This window comes from Eucyclogobius newberryi, unplaced genomic scaffold (genome assembly GCF_026437365.1).
Source record: "Eucyclogobius newberryi isolate DKJ021-1_F unplaced genomic scaffold, fEucNew1.0.hap1 SCAF_4, whole genome shotgun sequence".
NCBI lineage: Eukaryota > Metazoa > Chordata > Actinopteri > Gobiiformes > Gobiidae > Eucyclogobius > Eucyclogobius newberryi.
Genome location: NW_027316056.1, coordinates 24,584,113 through 24,600,758, shown reverse-complemented (window position 1 = coordinate 24,600,758; position 16,646 = coordinate 24,584,113). Strand labels below are relative to the sequence as shown.

The 16,646-nt window shown below is 39.7% G+C and overlaps 3 protein-coding genes across 3 annotated transcripts; 2 read left to right on the top strand and 1 right to left on the bottom strand.

Moving 5' to 3' along the window:
- The first annotated feature begins 85 nt into the window (after positions 1 to 85).
- Positions 86 to 2,365, top strand: LOC140377609 (dynactin subunit 6-like). Its single transcript, XM_072463077.1, has 7 exons — positions 86 to 168; positions 345 to 409; positions 1,293 to 1,398; positions 1,477 to 1,562; positions 1,639 to 1,686; positions 1,765 to 1,907; positions 1,979 to 2,365. Exons 1-7 carry the CDS (start codon positions 143 to 145, stop codon positions 2,069 to 2,071), a joined length of 567 nt encoding a protein of 188 aa, XP_072319178.1. The 5' UTR covers positions 86 to 142; the 3' UTR covers positions 2,072 to 2,365.
- Positions 2,366 to 3,351: 986 nt separating this feature from the next.
- On the bottom strand, positions 3,352 to 10,220 carry gtf2e2 (general transcription factor IIE, polypeptide 2, beta). The gene is made up of 8 exons (XM_072463076.1): positions 10,053 to 10,220; positions 9,499 to 9,659; positions 4,945 to 5,024; positions 4,347 to 4,454; positions 4,098 to 4,280; positions 3,919 to 4,012; positions 3,711 to 3,826; positions 3,352 to 3,630 (listed from the first exon to the last, which is right to left on the bottom strand). The coding sequence occupies exons 2-8, from the start codon at positions 9,656 to 9,658 to the stop codon at positions 3,511 to 3,513; spliced, it is 861 nt and encodes a 286-aa protein (XP_072319177.1). The 5' UTR covers position 9,659; positions 10,053 to 10,220; the 3' UTR covers positions 3,352 to 3,510.
- smim18 (small integral membrane protein 18) lies at positions 5,477 to 7,420 on the top strand. The gene is made up of 2 exons (XM_072462964.1): positions 5,477 to 5,634; positions 7,053 to 7,420. The coding sequence occupies exon 2, from the start codon at positions 7,058 to 7,060 to the stop codon at positions 7,358 to 7,360; it is 303 nt and encodes a 100-aa protein (XP_072319065.1). The 5' UTR covers positions 5,477 to 5,634; positions 7,053 to 7,057; the 3' UTR covers positions 7,361 to 7,420.
- Positions 10,221 to 16,646: the final 6,426 nt, after the last annotated feature.

The window sequence follows — 16,646 nt, the reverse complement described above, 5'->3', positions numbered from 1 at the left end:
TAGAGCTCGGACAGTGTCGGAGGGTGGCAGTAGTGAGCTTTAGGGGTTATTATTACAGGCAGTAAAGAACATGCCGTAGGCGGTAGTAATCGACCACAGAGCGCTGCTTCTCCAGCGGCACCACCCGAAACGTCACATCGTGATGGATAAACAAAGCGCACAAAAAGGGTAATTTAAGTTTTATTTTACCATAATAACTATTAATGTGCACCTAAATCGATTAAGAACAGTAATCAATGGCTCCCCATACATAGAAATGTTTGACAGATAATCGATAAACATTGTAACGTAAACTGTTTAGCTACTTAAGCTAACTTTTTACTTTTTATATGTCTTTTTGTCAGCGCCAAAATAGCGGCTGGTGCAGTCGTTTGTGTTGAAAGTGAAATCAGAGGAGATGTGACAATCGGTAAGAGGTTTTTATTATTGCAGATTGTGATGAGATTAGTCGTAGATCAAGTTAAAGGCAAAGAGCCGAGTGATGTAACCTACACAACTCTCCAATTCTGTTTCAACAACCAGCTTTTAACATAGTAGCAACACTTCAGATGCTTGAATGGAGGTTTTCTGCTCAAAAACATTATTTAGAATAAAACAATCTAATCAAACCCTAAGGCTTTGGACACTTTTGCAAACTTGCATTTTTGTAACTGTAAACAAATTATTGGTATCTTTGTATAAATGTTCTGCTATGACCAAGTGATATGCTTGCATGTGTTACAACTTTAATTTAAAAATATAACTGAAAGCTGAATGACAGCTGTGCAGGCGAGATGCTGAAAGGGCGTATGACAGGTTTTGACGATGTTCTAATTTTGTCTTTATTTGGTGTATTTATACCTGTTGTACATATAAATGATAGTTTTACACCAATTGATTTGTGGAGAAAATGTAGAAAAATATGTAAAAAATGACAGGAAGTGACATCACACTAGGGATACTCGTTACAGTCAAAGCTTATTCGGACTCTTTAAACGTTAATTCGATAAAAAAATAAATAAAAAAAAAAAGTCGCTCTCATAGATTATTATTCGACACATTTTTAAAAAGTTACATTAAATTATGTTTTTTCCCCCAGTGTTTGCTGGGTAAGTTCCTAGTACCCTCCAAGGCAACCGCTGTTGTGATTATGAGCGTTACATACATAAATTTAATTGAATTAAATATATTTAACTTGTATATTTAACTGCATTTTAGTTCAATGAGTCGCCCAACCTGTCATAGGCACTTTGAGACATGGATGGAACCTTGTACAGATCATACTTATACAAATATTTATTATTTCTGTTTAGGTCCCAGGACAGTTGTCCACCCTAAAGCACGAATCATTGCCGAAGCAGGACCCATCATCATTGGAGAAGGAAATTTGATTGAAGAACAGGCACTTATTATTAATGGGTAACGTTTGCTTTGATTTTTACCTTTGACCAATAATTACATGATATGAATATGAATTTGTGATGTTTATTGATTTAGTTACCCAGAAAATATTTCCCCGGATTCAGAATTTGAACCAAAGACTATGACCATCGGCATCAATAACGTTTTTGAAGTGGGATGCAGTATCCTTTTGAGTACTTTTATCACAGTGATTTTTGGGGGTATTTTTTAAATAGTTGTTGCCTTAACATTCTTTAGCATCCCAAGCTCTGAAAATTGGAGACAATAATGTAATAGAATCAAAAGGCAAGTTAATTCATATATTATTGTCATCTGTCACAAACCGCTTTGTTTAACATTCCTCATGGTTCTACTTTTGATCAGCTGAAGTTGGTAGAAACGTCATACTGACCAGCGGCTGCATTATTGGAGCTTTCTGCAGAGTCAACACCTGTGAGGTCATTCCTGAGAACACAGTTCTACATGGCTCAGGATGTATGAGGAGAGTGCAGACTGAGAGACCACAGGTACACAAACAGTACAGTATCTCTGGATGTGTTGAATGACATATTGGTGACAATGATTGTTTTACCTTTAGCCCCAAACTCTACAACTGGACTTTTTAATGAAGATTTTACCAAACTACCATCATCTGAAGAAGACCGTCAAACCAGGTCACAATCCCAGCTAGACCTCAGTTTAAATCATTATGTGCAGAAAATGGTACATTAAGTGCTTAATGTAAGATAACCCAGCTATAGTATCTCTTATATTGTATAATCTCTTATGTCTACTTTATATAGATCTGTTTACTTAATTATCAAAAGATTTTCTAAATTTGCTTTGGCTATAACCTTTTTGGACTGGGTTTGTTTTGTATTATTAATAAATGACCTAAAATAAAAGTGTTGGCATTATATGCACAATAATGTAAGTGGTGTGCAGTCAGGGCAATCAAGGAAAGAACTGATTCACTAATAAAATAGTTTTCCCCTCACTTCTGTGGCTGAAGCTCCGCTGAAAGTTGAGTCTCCTTTAGTGGCCGCTACAAGCCAGGAATCTTGGTTGTTCATTTCCCACAATGCAAATTTGCTTCCGCTCTCCAACATGAGCTTTTAGAACCAGAGCAGCTTCTTTTAAAGGTCTGTGCATGCGCTCTGAGGACCACACAGCCTCAAACCATGCTGAATAAACCTGTGTGGGAATCGGGATCATCATGGAGGTTGTGCAGTGGAGAAGCGAAGCAGCCCCAAGTTTCAATAAGTGACATAAAAACTAGCTGTTAGTGACAAGGCGTTGTTTGTAGCAAAGGCTTTTTCTAGGGCTGCAACTAACGATTATTTTACTAATCGATTAGTCTAGCAATTAGACTGCTTGGGCAAAAACTTCCTACTTTGTATGACTCATACTTGTTTTCTCAGCACACGATATGGTTTGACATCTATGTATAGTCCAGATAACGATTATTTGAATAATCACAAATAGAAATAGTCATGTAACGACATAGCTTGTTTGTGTAGTCCATTCAGCACCTATATTATGCGTGGCAGTTTAGCTCAGTAAGATGGGCATTTGCCTTTTGTGAGGGAACCTGAGGTTTCTTTTTCACCATTCTGTGCAAATGTTATCCACTAAATATGAATGAAAACCCTGAGTCTGCTTGGCCATCCATAAAAGTCACTGCACGCTACTGAAACTCACACAATAAAGCTTGTAGTAACACTATACGCCCATTTGTCCTGCAACAACAGATTTTATTAAAAAGTCTTGTGTTAAATTAATCTCTTAATAGTATGTAAACCGTGTAATGTTTAATTTTTATTAATAAATGTAATACACAGCACTGGCTGATTATTGAAAAGATCTGGTCCTCAAAACTGTCACACAGTTGTCCTTACGCTATAATACATATGTATAAAAACATTCTAACAATGCATTTATAGTTTATGACCTTGCACAGTCCGTCTCGTGTTCCTCTCATCTCTGATCCAAAAGCCAGAACTAACTTCATAAACAGCAAGACCAAAATGAGCAGAGGTTATCGATGGAAAGAGCAGTCTGTATTGTAGTTTGGGCACATCCAGCAGTTTCCAAAATACTGTTTTCTGACCACAGAGGAAAAAAGGCCTTTCACTTATTGGCCGGTGCCGCATCTGAATAGTCCTCCAAGACTCCAGCCAAATGATTGTTGTGAGTCTTGAACTGCCTCTTCCTCTGTCCACTTTGCTTCTTCCTCTTCTGAACTGGCAACTGGACGACACAAGGCACATTAACAACGCTAATTTACTCAAAACAAGAGATGGAAATTCAAGAAAATAAATATCACGCACCACTTTCTTTGGTCCCGTTTCTTGCATTGAGGAAATGCCTTGTTTCTTTAAATACTCATCAATTTTTTCTTCATCTATTGAATCAACAGGAACGCTCCTCCACAGCTTTTGAAACTCTACAATATAAATGGAGTCATATTATGGAAAGTTTTTACATTTTGTAAAGCGCTAAATGGAAAGAGATGTGACGATGTCTTTTGATACTTGCCTTCATCTACAATAAACTGGCAGTGTTTGTCATTGTAAAAAAGGATCTTCTTTTTGTCTGGCTTGGTCACAAAGATGATCTGATCTCCCAAAGCCTGTGGAAAGATGTGTTATTTCTCATTCCGAGCAGTCACACCCATCCCACACGTGTATGCAGTGAAAGCCTTGGCTGGGCATTACCTTAATGGCCTTGGCAGAATTAGGAAGCCCCTCCTCCACATCGTCCAGCAGAATTCCCCCCAGTCCCTGCTGACCGTGTTTGTCCAATAACCTCAGCAGGGCTTTTTTGTCTTTAAGATTGTACTTTGGTTTAAACCCATACGTTCCGTCTCGAACTTCAATTTTTGGGTTATTGACAAGAGCCTGCACAGAAAATGATATGATTGTAGTGTAGAACAAATCATCAAACGCTTTCCAAAAGTGGCACACCTCATTCATGAGCCAGTGTTTCTGCTTCATGCCGATGTCGAGGAGTTTGGTCTCATCCAAAATTTCCTCTAAGGTCAGGAAGTGAGTGTCGCCGTTCTGATGCCTCGTCTGTTTGGTAGAGGCACATTTACAGGATGCAATGATCGCCGTGTTTCACAGTCCAAAATACAGCTCTAGTCGCACCATTTCATTATTTAATACACGCTAAGAACCGATACAAGAAGAACAAGAGCACGATTGCAACTCAACACATGAAGACTCCCAAATGAGTCAGTCTTGTTGCCATATTTTTTCATCTGATAGCTTATTGTTATTCTTATCCCATTGTAGATTTAAATTGTTCCTCTTTTGACTTATTCATCGTTTTATGTTGCACCGAATCACTGGGAATAAACCCTTTCCCATTCTGATATACGGTGCGACCTTCAGCTCCTCCCACTTTGCACTTTTGACAACTACATCATCACATTTTACATCAGATGCCTTTCCTCACACCGACTTCATCCAGACTTGGGATCAGTGTGAAACAGTACATCGTTTGTACCCCGGATTGGCTGCATAAATACAAACCGTTCTGACAACAACAGCAGCAACTTACCTTCATGTAATTGACTATTTTGGCCAAGCATCCAAACTTGTACCCAGAGCTGGTCTTGATGTTAATGCCATTTGTGGATTCTGCGGAGAAGAAACAAAACAAAAGGGAAGAATGAGGCTCGTGTATTTGGTTCTCTTAAGAGTTGTTGACAGTAACACTTGTGGTCAAATAAACAACACGTTTGATGATATGTTTTAATCAATGACAACGTGTACAACGCATTGAACCGTTTGACGAAATACCTGAAATGATATAAAGGCTTAAAAGATATAAATGCTTAAAAGCTTGTAAGATGAACCTAACGAGACAGGAGTGTAGTGAGGTTCAAGCAGCTGCAGCGTTCCCCTGCGGAGACAGTCAGGCCAGTGGAAATGGAATAACAAAATCAGCCTCATGAATGATGCAGGCAGTGGGTGGGACCTTCTGCTAGACTGCGAGCTCAGTGTGGGCGGGACCTCAATGATCTTGACAGGCCGCTGGACAAATGGCGCGGAGGCAGGGCTGGGAGCCACGAGCCAATGGCAAAGAGGAGACTGGAGCTGCAAGGAGTGGCGGAGGGAGCCGGGCGTCGAGTGCACGAGAGGAGGCTGAGGGTGCGCGAGGAGGACGTGGGAGAGACACCGGGGGAGGGAGAGAGTGGACAACTACGCACACGGGTGGAGCATCGTCAAAGGACAGAGACCAGCATCGGTAAGAGGATGTTTATTTTTGGGAGCGCACCTTTTATGACTCATTTAGCCGACTTTATAAGCACTGCCTGGGTTTAGATGACGAGATACTTACTCATCGAGCTGCATTGAAATGGGGTTAGCTTTTGGATCAATTCAGCATTTTCTTTTTGCCAAATTCAAAACACAGATTGCAGCACAGTTGGTGGTCGTGAATCCATACTGTACAATAGCTCAAAGCCCGAGAGCCGATAGAAGTCACAAGAGCAGACATATTCAAGCATGTTTATTTAATCACACGTGTTACACCATTAACTGACTTGGTCTTTGAACCACAGTCATGGGTTTACACTTTGGTGTGTGTGTGTGCTGGCAGATGTGAGGAGACAGGCAGGGCCACTACAAGGGGGAGTATCTGCCCCTTCTGCACCTCTCTGGGGTGGGGTTCTGTTATAGTGAGGCAACAGATGCTGGAGGCAGGTCTCTGTGGCAATAAGGGCAAATAAGCCCCCTAATGGCGCAAATCAAGTCGTGATGGAATAAATGAGTCTAATGGGCTAATGGGATGATTATATGAGCTTTGTCTGCCATTACATTGACTGTGCTAAATGAGAAAAGAAAGCGGTTGGTATTTTATTTCCATTTACCACAATGTAATTGAGCACACAGATATTAGATGAGACCTTTTGAAATAGAATAAACCATTTGCATCTACAATCTAATTAGGAACTCACAAAAGTTAATGTGCAATGCGTCAATAATTATGATTGGATTTCTTGTTTTTGCCTTTCTCACAACAGCGCCCGACATTAGCAAGTGAACAGAGATAACTACATGAGGCTCAAGTTACAGTCTCAAAGAGCATGTAAAACAATGTTAGCAATGGACAGAGTTTTTATCTGCCGTGGTCAAGACAAAATGACTAAATATTACTATTGCTGAAGGTCTGCATTGCTCTGAGCGTGAGAGTGTAGTTTTTGTAGGGATAAACACTTTCCTTTGAGGTATTAAAAATGCACCTCCCTGCAGAGGATGAGTGCACCTCCTACTTAGCAATATGGGTCACCAACACGGTTTGTGTACAAGAAAGAACCTGTACGGTGGCAGAGTGGCCAGCACTTTCGCTTCACTAAGAAGGTCATAAGTTCAACTCCAGACCGTTCTCTTTCTGCATGTTTCTCCCTGTGTCGGGGTGGGTTTCCTCTGGGCAAATCTACCCGAATGCACATGCACAATAGGTAAAATCTTACACCTGGCACGGAGATCTGGAGATGGGTCCCCGGGCGCTGCTCCTGAGGAGATTCCCCAGTGGCATTGAGGGATGGGTCAAATGCAGAGGACAAATTAATAATTAAATGAACCGTAACCCTATAAATTGTATGTCAGGGGGCAAAAAGGGACATTTGAAATACTTCTGAACACTTTCTTCTTCTCCACTAGAAAGAATGGCCAACACCACGGCCACAGCACCGTTCCCCTTCTTGGAGGCCGAGCCCTTGCCCCACATGTCCATGCAGATACAGGAGGTTCACCCCTTTCACGACGGCTGGAACGTGGCCTGCTTCGTCATCCTCCTGCTCTTCATCCTCACAGTCATCGCTCTAGCGGCTTTAGCGGTTCTGTACGAGCTGCTGGACTGTGGCTGCTGTGCCAAAGGAAAAACACATCTGCAGCTGCAAGCCGAGGGGCCGGGCAGCTGCAGCAGGCTCATGTGCAAGCCGCCAGACTCGGAGGCCGAGATCGTATGAAATGGAGGAAGACAACTGTATTTTCAATGCCAAAAGTCTGAATTGGAAAGCATCATCTTGGAGAAAAAAAGGGAGATATTGTTTTGATTTGCGGTGGTACAATTTAATTTTCTATTTCACTGTAAGGATCTGTTGAGAATAATCATTAGTCATAACTCACTTTTCCCCAACTTACATATACATATATTTAACACTTGGAGCCTTGCTAACGTAGCACAAATGTATTATAACAGAAAAAGCCAAAACAATCATATGTACAGAAATGTTTATGCCACAAAAAACACTACAATGGGCATAAAATCACATTGCACACTCAACCAAGCTTACTAAACTGGCATAAACAATACATATAGTAAAGTATTATGGATTGAGAAGCTATTCCTGAATGTTCTGACACTTTATATTTGTCATTTACGTTTGATTTAATGATATAACTTGTAAATACAGTTGTAAGTTTCAAAAAGCTTGATTACCAGTAGATTATATATTGTGGAAAATATACAAACGTTGCTGTAGTTCCATTAAACAGTCCTCAATCTGCAAGTTCATCAAACAGACATTTTGTTGCTGGACAGTGAATTATAATGCCACATGTACACGGTGTATGTTTCATGACCCTTATCACAGACGTGCCCAATAAATAAAATAATAAATACTTGCAACAAATCAGTTTTATTCAGTCAATGCTACTCAATCGGCATTGTTATTCTCAGTGGGGAAAATAGCGTATCCGTTTGCATTTTGCAATAAGAACAAAACCAAAATAATGGTCTTATTTTCATTTTTAATTGCTTTCCATTAGAGTTGCAAAGGGGCAGAAGATTCTCACTACATTTAGAGAAATATGAAGAAACTGCCCATGGTAACAGATTTCTTGCAACATGTTTTTCACCTTCTTACTTATTTGAACAATTAAAATGTTTTTGATAATATAACTCCTCACGCACTTATACAATCAATTAAATAAGAGTCATTTTCCACCGAAGAAGTCCCACTAACCTGAAGTGTTTTGCTGCTAAATTCTCTTCAAGGGTTGCAATAATGTCAGGTCTCAGTCCTAAATCTAACTTCCGGGTCACTGTTGGTTCTGTGGTGTTTTTTGTGCAACACCGTGTGAGATATTGACACTCGCATAGAATGTTTAAGGAGATTGACTTGTTCTACCGTTTCCATGGAAGAGTTTATTTTACATAAATTCAGACTGTTACACTTTTACATATCACAACCGTCATCAGTGATAATTCCCTGTTTATTCACATTAAATCTCATTCCTATAAATGCCCATAAATCCCAGATAATTCCCATCCGCTTTCATGAAATTGTGTAGCCTACTTTCCATAATGGATCTACCGTATTTTCACACACACTCCGGTGTGACTTATACTCCGAAGTCACACCGGAGTATAAGGTGCAGCAGCCAAAAAATGCATAATAGAGAAGAAAAAAACATATATAAGTCGCACTGAAGTATAAGTCGCATGAGCCAAAAAAATGCATAATAGAGAAGAAAAAAACATATATAAGTCGCACTGGAGTATAAGTCGCATGAGCCAAAAAAATGCATAATAGAGAAGAAAAACACATATATAAGTCGCACTGGAGTATAAGTCGCATTAGCCAAAAAATGCATAATAGAGAAGAAAAAAACATATATAAGTCGCACTGAAGTATAAGTCGCATGAGCCAAAAAAATGCATAATAGAGAAGAAAAAAACATATATAAGTCGCACTGGAGTATAAGTCGCATTAGCCAAAAAATGCATAATAGAGAAGAAAAAAACATATATAAGTCGCACTGAAGTATAAGTCGCATGAGCCAAAAAAATGCATAATAGAGAAGAAAAAAACATATAAGTCGCACTGGAGTATAAGTCGCATTAGCCAAAAAATGCATAATATAGAAGAAAAAAACATATGTCACACTGGAGTATGAAATGCGGTTGCAAGTGTGAAAATAACAAATAATATCACATATAAGTCGCTCGAGAGTATAAGTATATGGTATAAATACAAGTATAAGTCGCACCGCGGCCCAAACTATGAAAAAAGTTGTGCTTTAGAGTAGTAGTTAAGATTGAGTGCCCTGTAAACATGCTCGTGTGAAACTGGCAGACTTCTGAAGGCTCAGATGTGCTTACCAGAGCCGTGTTTGGTCCCCGAGGAGCCTTCCTTCTCGACTTTGGGCTTCTTCTTTTTGTGTGAGCTTGAATCAGAAGCAGCGTGTCTCTTCTCTACAGCTGGAGTGGACAGGGCCCTCTTCTTGAACAGCTCCCGCTCCCGCAACAGAGCGGGGTCCATCCTGACGAGACAACATGTGTTATTCACCCATTTACAACCAATATTGTGTCTTCTCAGGGAAAAACAAAACCAATAGGTGAAGTTTGATACGTTTGATATCATAACCCGTAAAGTGTTACTGTCCAATGTCACGGAACAAAGCAATATTCAATCATTTGTAACTCTAAATATCTATTCATGAATACATCCATAACAAAAGCAGACACATAACGTCACTTCAGAGCACAACATTACTATAAAACAACAAACTAAAAACGCACGGCATGTTTTAGTTTAAATTATACTCTAAAATGACTCAAATCAACAGCAGTTTAGACACATTTCGGGAGAAAGCAAGTTAGCAATAACGTGAGGAGTTAGCTTCCATCTAGCACGTCGTTCATTTCAGATTTACCTGACAGTCCGTTCCTGATCCCAAAACCCGGAGACCCGATTTGGTTCAGGAGGATTTCAACAAAAGTGTTAAATAAAATCAAAATCTTCTTTCAATGTTATGATCTGATAATAATCTGAGAAGTAAAAGTAGAACTACGCTTTCTCACTGTGGTTTCTCTTTATGGTCTCATAATGCACTTCCGTTTTGCTCGATTCGTCGTTGATCAATTGATAATCCTGGACGTCATCGCGGATAAAAACATTGACGATGATTGTTTAGGCTTTTATTTTACTATTTACTATCTAATGCACTAATTATAAACAATATTGATAATATTAGAGTCTTAGATTTAAAGAAATTAGGAACTAAAACCATTTTTTTCTTTCAAGGATTAGCATATGTTGCCGCCTAGTGGCACTCACATGAAAATGCATCACAGCAACAACAGGCTGTGTGGAACGTTAACAAAGCATTTAAAAGTAGTCATGAGAACAGTAATATCCTCGTAACGTGTATAACGTAATACTCTAAATGGCTAAGTATATTATCAAGCACCAGGATGCCTATTTGTAAAGAAGACATGTCACTTTTTTTCTAACCACAGTCTACTCTAGGCCAGGGTTCTCAAAGTTTGGTCAATCTTCCAAAAATTTGTATAACATTGATCATTATTCTAATCCTACAATATCCTATTATATACAGTCCCAGACAATTAATGTCTAAATTAATGCTCTAAAATAATAACTATGAGAAATTAAGGTTCATAGTGGTTTGAATGTCAGAATTTAGTTAAGTGACTTTGATAAATCGATATGGGGGCCCATGGAATATTTTCATATCAATAAGGGGTCCCTGCTTAAAATGTTTGAGGAACCCCAAAGCTAGGCTTAATTTATTTGAGTTGCTCTAACATAGCACTGTAATATCTAACTGAAGACTTACGAACAACTCATGAGGTGGGATACATTGAGGGGTTTCTGTTTGTTAAGACTGGTTCATCAATCAGACCCTCTCATCACAACTAGGCCATATAGTTCCTTCTCAATTGTTTGCATGATAATATGATATTCTTCTAAAACTGCAAAAACTGCAGCAGCAAAACACACACACACATAATTTCTACGTTGTGTGTTTGAGTCCTAGCAGGAATTCTTGCTCATTGAACTTGCATCTTAACAAATGTTGCAGAATCAAAGATTCAGCACCCACAAAGAACTGCGTCCACATGAATGATTAAATATCGGCTGCTCTAATTTAGGGCCTCTTCCATAATGAATGAATTACAGTGTTTAGTCAAGGCAGGCATCCGTCACTTAAACTAGGATGATTCACTTGTGCTGTTGTCGTCTGGGCAGCCAAGAATAGGCCTGCTAATTTCACCAATACTTTACAAAGAAAATGTGGCAACATACATAAATATCTAAGTAATATTGCTCAATGCCTTTAATATTACACATTTAGAGTTCCGATCTCCCTGGGGAGGTGTTCCGGGCATGTCCCATCGGGAAGAGGCCCCGGGGAAGACCCCGAGGGACTTTGTCTCTCTCTGGACCCCCCAGAGGAGCTGGAGGAAGTGTCTGGGATGAGGGAAGTCTGGGAGTCCCTGCTTAGGCTGGTGCCCCTGTGACCTTGCTCCGGATAAGAGGAAGAAAACGGACTAATAGTTTAATCTCTTTTTGTTTTTACAAAATAGATCCAACAGTAAAAATACTAGTCTCTATATTTATGGTTTGACATGGTTTGAGAGTACACAGTGCAGTACAGCCAATAATTGTATAAAATGTATTACATTGGGCCTGTCTAAAAAGAGTTTTATCGATTCTATTTAGATTATATTAGACTACATTTGATTTTTAATTGTACCAAAAGCAACTGACAAATTTAACTACAAAAGTTTGAAAATCATTGCGCAAGAGAGTGAGAATATCATCAGGTTTTATAAGACCACCGACTCTAAAATACATTTAACAGGCATGAAACAAACAAGTTTTACATTAATTCATAAAATGAATTACTATAGTTTTATATTATATTGTAACAGTGATACCCAATTTAAAGCACTGACAGAAGATATTGAGTTGCATTAATGTGTTGCTAGTGCTTTACTCTTCATGGTAAATCATGGGCTGAAGAGGAGTTAAATCCAACATGGCAGAGAGCAGTAGATGGCAGTAGAGCTGCAGTGTTTCCATCAGCAGTGACTAAAGCAGACTAAAGCGGACTAAAGCGGACTAAAGCAGATACAACTGCCCAACCTGCTGCACTGACCCCAGTCACAGCCACACTTCTGCTGCCAACCTCTGAGAAGAAGAGCGCATGAGGCCGCACGAGCTTCACAATGTACTTGTTAAACTCAATGGAGGAGATGACGGGACAGTGTGTAATAGAGCAGACTGAGGCCCTGACATGCTGTCATGAGCTAAACCAGGCCAGCAGTAACCGACTTTGTTCACAAGCTATTGTGCCCTTTATTCCAACCTTGTATCAAAGAAATCAATGATTTCTGTTGACTGACTGCTGAGGAGCACAGTGGTCAAGCCAGGCAATCTTTGGCTAAATCTGCCCATTTAAGAGCAGGAAGAGATGTCTCTGAGGGACAGAGCACAAACTGGCTGGCTCCTGCTGTTCAGTGGCTGCTACTGGTTATATAAGGCTGAACAGTCACTTATCGATGGGCACACTTCTGTTTCTGCTGCACTTTTTCTTCATATCTGCACTTAGTTGCAGTAATTGTGCCCCGGCATCACATGGTTGTGCGTGTAACCTGATAAGAAGCATTTCACTGTTTATGCAATTGGAGAAGCCAGCATTATGAATTTTACAGCCAAGATGGGCTTTCCGTGGTTTAGGTGGTGGAGTGGCTGCGTTATAAGATTTAACAGATCAATGATTATAAAGCACAGGGAGTTGGATCCCAGCTTCCACTCTGCATATTGTCATTCAATCCACTTTAGACTACGCACCTTCTCATGATTATCAACTTATTGTTCATTAAATGAAAGCTGCAGCAAAATTTGTTGGGGGCTCTATATTTATCACGTTTACCTTTTTTATAGGTGGGAATTTTTTTCTTTGACAAGATTGATAAGATTTGAGCTGTAGAAGTCAATTCTAACTTCTATGACCTAATTGAATAATAGATACGAACCAAGTGTGTTTTTAAGGACATATTTGAAAAAAGGGGTTTTATCCCGCTTTAGGGTTATTGTGTCAGTGGCAAAAGTCATTGTTTGTATTTTTTTCCTGTAACAGTACATCACACACACCATTTGTTATTCTGGCCTTTCTTGCCAGTGTTCTGTGTGAGGGATTGTTGGTGGTCAGAAAGTCATTTGGCAGCCACATAATTTGAGTCAGACATAGGGCAGCTGTGGCTACAGAAGGTTGACCTCCTTCATAACTGAGTGAGGAGTGAATGAATGGTTAACTGTAACACTTTTAGCAGCTCATGAAGTGCAAAATATGTTTTCTAAATTATTCTGTAATCACACAAGACTATTTTGTCTTGATTTATTCTCGAGTTCACCTCTTAATGTCAGCTTCATCTGTAATGCCATTTCTTAGCTGACCTGTGCTTGTGTGTCTGCGGTTACGTGGGTGGTGTTCAGGCACTGCAGGATCTTCAGGTGAAATGATTGTGCGCCGTCCAAACTCCACATGGTCGAGCTAATCCGAACCGGGTCGTTTAATCGGAGTATTGAACTCCGCTGGGGGGGTAGGAGAATGTGTGGGGGGCCGCTAGCTCCTGATGGTGTAGAGGTCAAAGCCGCATGTCTGTGGGTGAGTGATGCCGCTCTTACCCTTTCAAAATGTCACAAAAGGGCCAACTAAGGAGGAGCTCATCCATAATATGTGCAGGACTTATGGGATTTATTATGTTATGGGCTTGTAAATCTGCTGTCATGACGATCACTGGCATTAGGCAGCAGTTCTATGTAAAGTAAACCATTAAGGTGAGTCACGCAGTAGTAGGCTTTGGGAAAATCAATGCAAGTCAATAAAATTCAGCTTTAGAAAAATCAATGCACTTGCGTATTTGATAATCACTTTGAGTGTAAAAGTACTTGTGATGATGGCTGGCGTATGGCGGAGCAAAGGAAAATTCTATAACAAACAAACAACAGTCGACGTTTCAGAAATTGGTCCCATTTGTCTGAGGAAACGTGTCCGGAGCCGAGGGCCATGCAGTGCAGCTCCTCTTCTGTAGTTCTCAGCCGAGGACCACGACAAGATGACCCATGGGACATGCTCCCCCCGATTTGTCCCCGATTTGCAAGATGTTTTGCATTTTTGTGGTCGAATTACTGAATTGCTGTATCACCTATAGGGATGTCAAGGTTATTTGGTCAAAGCTGCAGGGTACCTGACATTTGTGTTGTAAATGAGTACATTTGGTACACAATATAGTATTTTCACCAAATAGTATACTGTGAAAGCAAAATGTAAAAGCTAAAAGAAGTGCTCTGATTGGCTGCGCTTGGCTGATCAACCCCAGTTTGAATTCGCCATCTGAAAAAAAGCTTTTCTAAAACTGCACTTGCCTGAAATTGAATGTATGTGAAAATGATCAATGTGCGAAAGGATTTGAGAGAGCGACAGACTAGTTAGATTTCATTTACCGGTATTACATACTTCAGTTTTGCAGTGTGAAAGTCACGTACCTCATCTTTAACTGTACTTATTCAGATCAATATAATTGTAAGAACTAAAAAAACAAAAGCAAGTCATTTCAATTCAATCTTCACTCCCAAAAAGTAAACCTAAATGTGCTTTAATGATCTCCACTATTGGGGTAGGAGAAGGTGTGGGGGGACACTACGGCAGTTAAGGCAGCAGAAGGAGGCAGCGCACAGGTCTGGTGACAGAGAGCGCTGCAAAGATGCAAAGTATGGATTTAGCAGGGAGGTGTCGAGCGCTAGATCTCAGTACAATGCGTCTGAAGCAGCAGTTCTCTGACAACAACCCCGCCCCTGTGTGGAGTGGGCTGCGGCATCTCACCAACTAAAAGCCCAGAGCCCCCCATGCAGCAGACGACCAGAAACTGGCTCCCCCCTCCACCGTTTGACTCATGAACACTTCCTAACACCTACTACAAGATAATCAATCACTCTGTTCACTTTCTGCACTACGTCTTTGAATTTAACTGTACATTTTGTGTACATAGTAAGCCTATTTTGTTGTTATCCTATAGTAGATTTAAATAGTTTTTCTTTAACGCATGCCCTTTGGATTTTATATATGTTGTTTTATGTTGCACCAAATCACCAAAGCAAGTTCCTATGTTTGTGAATTTTTTTCATTGGCAATGGCAATAAACTTTTTCTGATTCTGATTCTGAATTGTGGCTGTTCTAAAACTGCCTCATTTATAGCACATTTTAAAAACCAGTTTACTACTTTTGTATTCAGGAATTTGATTTCCTAAAGCTGGTCACATATGGAACAATAAATTAACAATGGGTTCTTAGTGTGCAGAATTTGGTGTAGGCCGCTTGCCACACATTATAGTTGGGAAGGTTCAGTCTTATTCCAAATTAATTTTAGTCCCATTCAACAGAAAAAGAGAGCCAAAAACAATGTATTATTTCTTCATTGTTTATCCACACTCGCATGACACAGTTAGCTGCCTGGCTCACTCCATGTTCCTCCGTTCTGTGTTTTTCAGCTCAAATATATTCCCTTTCCATGTGACTAATACTGGTGCTAACAAAACAAGAGCTCCGCAGTGCTTTCCTGGGCTGCCTTGTCCGCCTCCAGTTCTGCTCTCGCTCTCTCTCTCTCTCTCTCTGCAGCGAAGGAAAAATCAATTAGCTCCAACGTTCGCTGTGGGAACGATGGACATCTCTGGAACACAAATAAAAATATGTGCCATTTTTATCACCCTTTTCAGGATATTAATACCAGGGGATGTCTGTAATTACTTTTCTGCACTGCGAAATACAGGAGTGCATTTTTCTAAATGAGTTAAGATAGATAGATAGTTAGTTAGTTAGTTAGTTGACCACAATTAAAATTATACATTTTACAAATTTTAATAATACCTTTATTTGTTAAAAGTTTGTTTAAACTGTCAGAAAATGTGTCTGGCCCTGTCCAAATACTCTCACTACGCACTACACACTACAAGTGTGTGAGTACACTAGGGTGCACGGGAGGTAAACATGAGAATTGGGACAGTCCACACTTCAGAATGTTGTGAATGCAATGAAAGAAAAGCAGCATAAAACAGCTGTCAGTGGTGTTGTTTTTTTGCACATTTGAAGTGCTGAAGTGCAAGTATTGGGAAAGGGCCTCCATTGGGTGTAAATTGTCACTGCATTTTTGACAGAATGTTGCTTATGTATGAAATAGACAGAGGAATTATGTTTTCTCAGTTTACATTTTTCTTCACAAACGGCATCTTGTGAAGAAAACTATGATAAATATTTACCACAAGAACTATCATCCAAATTACATCATAGTAAGACACAAACATGAGAACCTGTCATATTCACTTTAAGTTATTTTTAGGTCTATAATTCAAGAAAGAATACTAACATTGTGGAATAATGTTGAAATGTTCCCTTACAAAAGTAGGCTGGCTACCTTAAAGTAATTTAGAGATATACCAAAA